The following is an 11485-nucleotide window of genomic DNA, read 5'->3' as shown; positions in this document are numbered from 1 at the left end:
ATGGAAGATGGATTTCGTTTCAATACGGGAAAAATTTTACTAAGGCATCTCAAAAGTAGCTAGATATAAATCTAAAAATAATTTTATTGGATTATCAAAATAATTATGTAAAACGCTCAAACTAGTTGCTATAATGTCAAAATTCTTTGTAGCATTACTCATTATGCTTGAGTTTTTACATAATTCTTTTTTTTAAGTCCAATATAATAATCTTCAGATCTACTAAATTTTTAGATACTTCAGCAAGATCATTTTTCCATAAAGATAAGCATGTAATCTTTCATAATACGCAGACTTGATAATACTTAGATAGGTTTTATGGCACTCTATCTTTATAAAAATTCTATTCTAAAAATATTGCTATTCCAGAATAAAACGTAATGTATCCAAGATAAGATCTGGCTTATATGTATAGCATCATATATGTATGCTGGATAAACACGTGAGAGTAATCAAATTGACAACGGATAAAAAAAATTATTAGTTATCAAAGAAAATGTTAAAAATGAAGGTGAAACATTTCAAATTTTTCCGCTTCTAATTTAACTTCTAAATATGCAACAAACTTGGAATGTTTCAGAAACTTAAAGGTATCATAGTAAAAACATGGACTGTGCAGTTCAAGTGGTTGTATGATGAGTTTTCATCGAATCTAGTAGCAGGTTAATGGAACTCCGTGGAAAGTTTCTATAACTTTAAAGGAAAAAAGTTCAGCTAGTAATGAGTCGGTTATAAAAATATCGTATTTCGTCTCTGTAGAAACCAGTTAATTTTCGTACTCATATTTGTTTTCGCCGTTTTCTTTCGTCGAAAAGAATAATTAAAGCCTTACGCTTAGACTCTAGAAATTTTTAATTAACGTTTGCAGACATGAGATTTAATCCAGAAAAAATAGAATGACATCTTCATAGTAAAAATCGACGTAACATTGCTGAAATACACGGACAATTTTTCAAATTTGTGCTTTGTTATTGAAAACGAATTCGAGATCATTGTACATTGCGATGAACCAATAATTCATCTACAAACTGTGCGCAACTGTGGACCGCGTGAATTTTATTTGAATTTAAAATTGAAATGGAAATATTTCTGCACTAAAAAGGTCAGCAGCATGGAAAGCTATGTCGCCAATTCCAATGTTAACTGGAAATGTGTTCGCTGAGAGAATACATCGCTAATAATAATTGAGAATATTACATTACATTAATCACAATTGAATTATTAAAATATTCATGCTGATTTCGTTCATAAATCGATTTACAGGAATTCTATAGTAATTATTCGACACTATTTCGCACATTCCATATTAGCTCGATACTGTTATTCATTCTATTCACACTTAATTAACTTTAATTAATTAACTAATTATCTCTCAAATCTAATCAGTTAACAGCTTTATAAGCAATTTCCTCTGTACTGCTTGCGCAATTGTTCATCATATTTTTTCCAAGAAAAGCACACATATAAAGATCATCGAAGACTAAATCCGATATGAGCAATTATCGCATGAATTTCCAGGACTTCGCATGTCACACGCTTTAGAAGCTACATTTAAATGCGAGCAATTCATAGAAAATAAGTTTCAATAAATGGAGTGAAAATAAATACCGTTACATCGATATTTATCTACGGACGTGACCGCAATGACATAGCATATGACGTCTCGTCACATTTTCCAGTAGGTCTGTCATCTAAGATGAGTCAACAAATTTATGTGGATCAGTTGAAGTTTCCAGGATTTATGCTCTTCACATGTCACATGTTCTAGAATCTCTACATTTTAAATGCGAGCAATTCGTGGAAAATAAAGTTTCAATAAAATGGAACGAAAATAAGTACCGTTATATTCTTGTTATTCATCTACAGACGGCAATGACATAACGTATGATGCTTCGTCATATCTTCCAGTAGATCCTAAGATGAGTCAACAAATTTATACGGATCAGCTGTTATGTTGAGGCACACGTATTAGTAGCGACGAAAATAGATAGACAGAAAATCGATTGACTAAAATTGTCTTGCGCTTCTCACTACAATTGTCACTTCGAACGGTATTGTCCGCAAAATGCCGACACTTGACCCGTAATTTTATCGAGACAATCATTGCAATCCAAGCTGAGAGAAGTAAAATCTTTTATCGAATTGGACAATAAATCGATTCAGCTTCGAAGTAATTAGGTTGACATTTTCACGATCTATTAATTAATGTCTCGTTCATTGTCTCATTAATTTTTTTCTGTGTAAAACGAATGGGAAGGAAATATTGGAATTCGTGCATTTTGTCTTAAGAACGGCATATTATATGTTACGTGATCGTTGTAAAATGTCAGGTGACGCGTAAGGAGGTTAATGAGAATCCGTAACGACTCAATGAAATACCAACCAAATATGCGCCTTGAAAAAACGTCAGGCTCCATCTGACGTAATGACATAACGTGCGTATCACGAACGATAAGTCATTGAAATGAAATATATATCATTCCAAGATTTCTTACAAACTTGCATTTTACACATCACTGAATTTATGCAACAGTAGAGAAAGTTAATGCTGATATACTTAAATAAAATTGTGCAATACTGGCTCTTTTTAGAACTTGACGCAAATTTATGTGCTTTAACCACAGCTTCTTTACTATAGAAGTTTGTGGCTTTAATACAAGCAGGGAAGAACAAGAATAAAAGAAAAGCTATCGATGAAACTTTTTATGATGCCCTGTTGTATCATTAATTACATAATTTATCTTCTTGGTCAAAATTGAAAAAGGGAAAAAGATCCAAGTTAAAAACTTACTGAGGCTTTCACCTAAAATATTCAAATTATATCTAGATTTTGCATTTAGATTTTTAAATTCGTAAAAGCTGACAATAAATTCGATTTCTATGAGACCAAATTTGTCAATGAAAATTCTCGAGTCGAGCGATGACATAAAAGGTTATAATTTTGGTATGAAAAAGAATTCCGAATAAATATTATATCCACATATGCAAGGCTTCGCCTAAAAGTTAACCCTTCGAAAATGTTATTTTGCTATCCTAAGATTTTGCTATCCTAAGAATAAAATCAACGACAAAGAGCAATTCATGGAATGTTTTCGAGGTCAAAATAAGTCTCAGGAATACGGTATATTTTCGGTGTGACGATCTGAGGAACACTGAATATTTATAAATGCCGAGAAGCTCGTGGCAGCCTGCGACTAGATTTATCTCACTTGACATTTATCTTTATACCTAAGAGATATGAAAAAAGAACGTTATTGACGTATGTAGTAAGCGCATATGAAGTACCTGTGTATATGAAGTATCTCGGCGATCCTAAAATTCCTTAAAGTTAGCGTAATTTGTAGAAATTTGGATCATAGCTAGATTGTGCTAACACGAACAAACTCGAGTTAGATAATGCGAGCAACAGCATATTTAGTTTACGCAGAAATATGACATATTTAAAGTTCTACACATTTTTCAGTATACATTAATTACGTATCACTTTTTATTTTATTTTAATTTTGACTATGTCAACTTTTAAATGAAAAACAAACTACCTATGTTACTCATACGTGTATATGTTCCATCTTTCTCCATTATTTTATTCTGCATAAATTTTTAATTTAATTTTCACATCGCTTTACTTTTTAAATTCCGCATAAATTTTATGCGAACATTATACGCTACGAGTTTATTTCTATATATTAAAAAATGGTTACAATTATTAGAAAAAAAATTTAACAATTTATAACTTCATTTTTGGTACCAACTGTATATCTTTTTGGTAGAGAAATATAAATATAATTATAATTATTAACATTAATAGCAGTAATAACTTTCAAAATGGAGCTTTGCTTAAATTATTTTACTGTAATTATAAACACGAATATTAAAAAACTTTCCTCGTTAAAAATGTTAAAATCAGTGGTTAAAAAAAAATTTTGGATTAGAATATACAAAAATATTGTCGCTAATAATAGTGTACATTTACTATTTATAAGCAATAAAACGGATCTCTCGAAAAACATTAGTGATACTAATTGTTACAAAAATTAAAGGCACTGACGATGAAAAAAGTTATCAGTATTTGACCTATTTTAGTATTATAATTATGATTATTATTGTTGTAATGTTAGTAATAATAATTATATTTATAGTAAGTTTCAATACTAAATTATATTTTTTTCATAGAATTATAAATATAATTATTATTACACGAACAAATGATTGTGATGTTGAAGTATTTAAAAATTTAGCTCTATATATGTATATATACAAATAAAATTTTGTTGAATTATCAAAATAATTACGTAGGATTCAAACTGAATGCTTAGAATATCAAACATTTCTGTAGTATATTGCTCATTAGTTTGTTTCATAATTATTTTTTACATAATTATTTTGATGGCAAATTATTCTGAGGTATATATCTGTAGTTATATTAATTTTTAGATTTCAAGCAAAATGTTTTTCCAAGTACATAACATGTATGATTATTACACTACTATTATAATAATTATTATATCATGTTACAAATATCAAAAATTTTTTTCAGTATGTATCATGATCACGTCTACTTTAAGCACACTATGTTGATCTATATTTTTCCATCCTTTTCTTCTTATCCGTTTTAACCGAAGTATTCGAGCTTCTCCCTGAACTTTAATCTGTACGTACAAGATACGTAGGAAATGGTCGAGCAGCGAAGCATTGCTAAGAGCCGAGTGAAATATTAGCACAATAGTCGGTGCTAAAGCGCGACGCTATTTGATTTATGAGCATAGGTGGTACCTGTATTTTTCACGTGGAAAATGTTTCTCTTCCCATGGCGACGATGAACTCGGGATCGTTTAACGCAACTTGGGCACAAACGGTTCGCTTTTGTACCGAAGACGCATATGCCCGGGAAATTTATCGAAAATCGGTTCGGTTATCGAAATTGCAATATCTACATCGAGAACAAGGATATATATTGCTCACCACGAGCATCCTATTAATTGGATGTTCCTATCAAAGTCCAAGAGCAGAAATTGAATTCCCGTTATACATCAGCACTGAAAGGAGAATCGAAAAAAATTACTGGATTACACAATTCTTTAGGAAAACAAATATGATATTCTAAAATATGTTTGATAATAACAATCCGTTCAATCCGTTTCTATTTAATAATTCATCCTGAATCTCGTTGAATCTATAAAAATTTTATATCATTACAGAAAGTTTTGATGAAGTATCTAAAAATTTAGCTAGATCTAAAATTATTTTATTGGAATCAGCAAAAAATTATATAAAACGTTCGAAACTGCTTATTAGAATGTTAAAACTTTTTGCATCATTACTCCTCATGCTTGAATTTCTTTCATAATTATTTTGATAGGTCAACAAAATTACTTTCAGATCTATACCTAAATTTTTAAATACTTTAATAAAATTATTCTTTCTGTCTAAATCATGCAGCTGTTTATTTACTTTAAACGTCATATTTTTTGCATTTTGCTCGATGATAGTTTGCGAAGGCGGTTTATTTTAAGCTATAAAAAATGTTAAAAATCGATTGATGGCGTGCTAAATATAAATGACTATATAGATGCTGATTTAAAAGGCTGGATTGTATATTAATATGAAGTTGACATCTATATTAAAATTTAATATAAAGCAATGACAATATTTATAATAATATAATATTCATATTATTATTCTACTTCTCTAATTATTTCTCATATTCATTTTAATCATTTCATCTTAATCATTAGTTTCATAAGTAACTATATTATAAGTAAATATATTATTACCGTTTTAATTTATCATATTTGTGTAAATGCAGTTTTATTATCTTATAATTCCTATAAACAAAATATATAAAAACAATATTAATGTTAAATTAAGAATCACATATAATTGAAGTATATTTCTATATCGGAATTAAAATAATGAGAACTAGAAATTGCAGCAATATTTTTTCTCATTTTATTCTATAATTATATAATTTCCGTTATAATTTTATAATTTCTTTAATTACTAAGCGTTATGGTAATTAATGCTGTCATACTGCAGATGTGATCGCACAGTGCGCATACGGTGGACGCATACGCATCAGGATGTGTATGATTTGCTTTTTATCTTATAACCGCATTTGTGTGCAGTAATCAGAAGAATGATAACATTTTAATATGAAATTTTTTTGCGAAAGTTACTGATATAGTTCTTGTAGGTACTAAACGTACTAGTTAATTAATTTTAAGCAAATACATGGCACAAAATAATTTGACTATTTAATATTTATAATATTATCGATGTAAATACTTAGAAACAGCTTTGCAGCTTTTGCAGCTTTTTGTTCTAATTTTTCTCAATAAGAAAAAATAAACTATCAGTTTACTTTTGTTCCTACATTCATAATTAATACGCACAAACATAGCGAAATTAATGCAAATTTCTTAAATAATAATTCTTTTAAAAAGAAACGAGAAGAAGAATATATTATGTTGTTTTTTTTTAATCTATTATAGATATTAGATTTCTTAACAGTAGATATACGTTAAAATTAGAAATAATTTCTAATTTTTTTTAATAACATATATTACAAATGTTTCGCGTTAATTTTGCTAAGAACATGTATGTTTATCATTTTATAATTACCAAATAATTTAAAGCGATCATATGCATGTCCACGATAATAAATAATTAAATAACAAATGTGTCTCTCGCTTTATATTATTCTCGAAATTATTAATTCTCATCCTACGCGACAAATTACATTATAATATAAAGTCATCATACTAAAAAATATTCTAAATGTTACTAAATATTTCTCTGATCAGTATTAATTTAACATTTACTTACGGTAAATAAATTTTTACTAAATAAAAATAATGAAAGTTATATCGAATTAATAATTCATGTACCAAATGAATACATTTAGTAAATATTTAGCTACTATTATTCGAACAAATATTATATTTATTAAAATTTAGTACATTTTTCTCACAATATAGCGGAGTCGAATAACACATACATTCGATATCGCGTATCGGAATTATAATTATACTTTACATCATTTAACTAAAATATAATCTGATATTCATTTAATCTGCGAGCAGCAAAAAATTTCCGAAAGAAAAATAAATAGAACATAAAAGAAAATACAATTTTTCCCAGAATACTTTATATCCGTTTCTATCAATTTAATTTTAATCTTGGTTTATCTCTTCATCTTTTTTTTTTGTAATTCTAAGAATTAAAAACGGATGAAGAATAATCACAAACGATTAATTCCTTCGTTCAAATCCGGTATCTCTTGTCCGTCTCTTGTTACCGGTTTTATTAACATTATAGGCTTTCCTGCAATTGTTGAGTACTTGTGTTCAGATAGAGAAGCGCGGTATACCAAAGGTATCGCGTGCTTTCAGAAAGCGCGTGTGTGATAAAGACCCGCTAACGCTATTGAATGTACATTGTACACGCAAACGACTCGAAGGTGGGACTCGTACCGGAGCCAGGGTACGCTTCGCATGGATGAGAGTGGGAGAAGTAGGATCTCGGGAACCTCATGTAACATTAACGCAGCTATCGCGATTGCGAATAGGATAGGGGCCATGAGGAGTGAACACCTGAGCTCCGTAATATCAATTAATTCGATTTAATCCGCACGCGTATGTATTCAAAATAAACCAATGTCCGCCGGCTTTGAGATAACCAATGTATATCGCCGATCCCTGTCACACGATCCCTTGTATAGTTCCACATATGCTCCGAATAAATATTCCCGACTACTCCGAGAGAAAACAGGGAGAGGAAAGAGATTTCCATCGAGCGGAATGACCGAAAGGCCACCGCAGATCGCGCGACACGCAAGAGTACGTTTCAGATTCCCATCCTGCTTTCCAGACATTATTTATCTTTATTTAATATCAATAAACACAAGGATATAAAATGATACCTGGGTGGCACTCAGATAAAAAAATGTAGGAATTTGAACGTAGCCCAAGTGTGATTCGCTCGTTTTATGTTGTCTGCGTTGTCAACGTGCATTTTCTCACCTTTCGGTACCGCCTCGTTGTGGTCAGGTAAGACGTGGCAGTCAGCACGCGGCTCATCTCGCACCACCTCACGACGAATATCGCCCGAAACGATACCGCTGCCATTTCGACGCCGCTGTCAAAGAGCCGGGCGCACCGTCCGACGTTCCGACGCGCGGATCACTTGCTGTTCACTCTTCCCTCACGCACGAGTCGACTGGGACAACAAACTCCCGCCTGCCACCCGCGTCACGCGGTTTGAACGAACCGACAACCGGCTACGAGCGACTACCGCACTCGACACTACCATCCGCGGCCGCGGCAGGGGCAGACGATATCGCGCGCGCGGATCCCGAGACCCCGACCTTGCGGCGGCCAACGACGTGACATGCGCGTCGACGACGTGCATGCGCGCTCGACGCGTATTGGTCGAACTGAGTCGAACAGCGTTGACGCTCCTATTAGCGGTACATTTGGAATCACTATTCGGTTGATTCGTTTCTATTTCCTAAATATGGACCGCGGAGACATCGTCGCACGTGGAAACGCTGTTCTCGGAATTAACGTGCTCCGTTGTCATACCGTATATGCATATATGTGCGAGTTCCCGACATTGAGAGAATGATTCATATAAATTGCAGAACACTGCAGTAATGTTGTTTTTTCGTTTTCTAGTCGAAATTTTAAATATTGAATATTGTTTTTGAGAGTTTTCATTTTCTTAAAATAAAAAATTTCCAACTGACGCGACACGTCGGTTGGAAATTCTATAATTTTTTTTTTATTTTAATAAAATGGAAAACTTTTAAAAACAATATCCAATATTTACAGTTTCGATCAGAAAATAAAAAAATGTTATGCAATGGATTATTGTTATAGGTTGATTCTAACATTAGTTTCGAAACAAATTTCTTTATGTTAGTTTAATCAAAGTTTAAGTCAGGGTAGTAACTAGTTAAAACGTTAATAATTAAAAGAAAACAGTTAAAAAGTTAATAATTTTTAACTTAACTTAGTTAATTTTAAATGCATTAATTTTTAACTTCATTTAATTACTTTTAAACTTTAATTTATTAACTTTTTTTAAATTAATAACTGTTCTACCTCTCTTAATGCTAATATTTTTTTTCTATAAAATCTTAAACATTAGAGAATTAATTTAGAAAAATGATTTTATGATGAGAGACTCTATAATAAGAGTCGCACACGGTAGTCAGTTTTGATTCGCTAGGTTTTGTCATTCATTTTATCAATTCTTGTTTATATTTGAATCACACTAATTTTAGGTCATAAATGTTATATTTTAGCAACATGAAATGAACCTTAGATCAAGAATTGTTGTAGAACAGTACTGCATATTTTACGTTTATCTTTGTAACAAATATCTAGTCGTAAACATGCATGAGCAGTCGTTTTAGAAGTTAAAGAAAGTTAGATAAAAGTTAAAGAAAGAGAAATAATGCAAACATATACCCTTCTCTTTTGCAAGATTCTACGAAAACGCTTTATAGCGTCTCTTATTATATATAAGTAACTTACATGTGAATATAAAATTAAATTTACCTAATAATCTATATTTGTAAGTGATTACTTTAAAGATTATTTTAATCTCATTATAAGAAAAATTAGGACATTCTAATCTCAAAAATAATTTTTTTTAAATTAACTTTTTTTAAACTTAAGTTAATTCAATCTTAACTTAACTTTTACTAAGTTCTTTATTCTTTCAACTTTTAACTTAATTTTATTAATTTTATAAGCCATTAACTTTAACTTAATTTAGTTTAAAAAAAATATTAACTTACCCTGATTTAGATATTTTTTATTTTATTTTTTTTGTCTTAAGATACTTCGATGAATACAAATCTACTTTCGCGAGGCATTCTTATCCGATTTTTATTTTCATGTTTGATTTGCACTTTGCAGTTTCAAATCAATGAACGGAAGTATGTTTCTCCGCGACTATTCCGCACAAACAAGTATTAAATAATTTTACACTTTTTTCTTAATGATCTATAATTTAAATTGCTTTCAGGAATACATATCGAGTATCTTCAGATATCAATTTATCTTTGTTCAATCTTCGATGAATAACGAGCATAATATAATGATACTTGAAAGCATTTGGTGTATATATTCCTGAACGCAGCTTTGGTATCATCTACAGACTTCTATATATAGATTGCGTTCCATTCCAAATTTACTGTCAGAGCTAGAAATCTACAATTCACGTCACGTGCACTATAGATTTTCAGTACTGGCAGTCAATTTTGGAACACAGCCATAGAAAATTATTATATTAAGTGCGTTCGGGGAGATGTTATTATCGCTGTTTATGTTATTTCATCTTTGTTTTACGTTTAATAAATGATGAAAATAGAATGACAAAGTATCTTCCCGAACGCACCTTATATACTTCTGTATAGAAGTCTGTAAAATCACTTTAATACAATACTTTTCAATAAAACAACAGACAATTCAACTATGCACGCTATTTCATTCATTTTCATTTAGGTGCAATTTCAATCTCCTGTCAATCATTCCAACCCCAACAGAAACGTCACCTCCGCACGCAAAAATGTATCAAATTTTGAAGCATATCTCGACTACGACAAACAACGATATGATAACGTGATAACGTGATAACATATAGAAGAGACACCCAATTTCAAGAGAAGAGAGAATGTCGTCTGTTACTAAAGACTATTTTTACGCCGAGAATTATTATGATTATGCCATTCAGCCTCACACATTCGGCAACTATACTGTCTCTACCACACATCTCCATTGGAATTCGCTAATTCGTCTCGTCCTGACAATTCTGCTGCGCATCGGCTTTGTTCTCGTTCAGATTGGCAGTGTGCCGATTAACGTTAATTTGATACTTCTTCAAAATGCAGTTGATCTGTGTTGCGTTACCGTTATGTATTTCCTAACGGGTTTTCTCGTTGCTTATAACGGTGATATCATTGGTCTGATCGGCGCGGGTCATTGGATCGGTGATCCAACGATTGACAAGAACGAAGCGATCGTGGGATGGCAGGCAGTGGCAATCGCATCGGCGATTTGCACCACCGCCGTCGCAGGCCGGATGCATATAGCAGGATACTTGCTGGTGAGCATCCTCTTGTCAGGTCTGATCCAACCATTGCTCATCCATTGGGCATGGATAGGATGGATGGCGGAGAACGAATTAGGTGGAAAGATGGTAGTCTTCAAGGATCAAGCTGGTGCAGCAGTGATTCACATCATCGGAGGACTCTCAGGCCTGATCGGATGCATCATTCTTGGCAGAAGAATGTTCAGATTGAAAAAAAACTTGGACGGCGCGAACACCATCCTCGGCTCTGCTCGGAACGTTTTCGGAGGTCTACTGTTAATCTTCACTGGGCTTCAAGTAAATATCTTGCTGAACGCGACCGTCAAATTAATAAAATTAATAGAATAAAAAATACTTAATTTTTTATAATCTAACATTATATTCA

At 31.8% G+C, this 11485-nt stretch overlaps 2 protein-coding genes across 2 annotated transcripts in view; one reads left to right on the top strand and one right to left on the bottom strand.

Moving 5' to 3' along the window:
* The window catches only part of LOC108690579, a 20728-nt gene extending 12469 nt beyond the window's left edge, over positions 1-8259 (bottom strand). The window contains exon 1 of the mRNA XM_018197953.1: positions 8022-8259. Coding sequence (XP_018053442.1) covers positions 8022-8126 — 105 coding nt within the window. The 5' untranslated portion in view covers positions 8127-8259. The remainder of the gene's footprint in view (positions 1-8021) is intronic.
* A 2424-nt stretch (positions 8260-10683) lies between these two features.
* The window catches only part of LOC108690541 (putative ammonium transporter sll1017), a 4223-nt gene continuing 3421 nt past the window's right edge, over positions 10684-11485 (top strand). Inside the window, exon 1 of the mRNA XM_018197881.1 lies at positions 10684-11397. Within this exon, the coding sequence (XP_018053370.1) occupies positions 10684-11397 (714 nt within the window). The remainder of the gene's footprint in view (positions 11398-11485) is intronic.

Source organism: Atta colombica, unplaced genomic scaffold, assembly GCF_001594045.1.
Source record: "Atta colombica isolate Treedump-2 unplaced genomic scaffold, Acol1.0 scaffold33, whole genome shotgun sequence".
Taxonomy (NCBI): domain Eukaryota; kingdom Metazoa; phylum Arthropoda; class Insecta; order Hymenoptera; family Formicidae; genus Atta; species Atta colombica.
The sequence above is the reverse complement of the archived record's forward strand: the minus strand, read 5'-3'. Positions and strand labels throughout refer to the sequence as shown.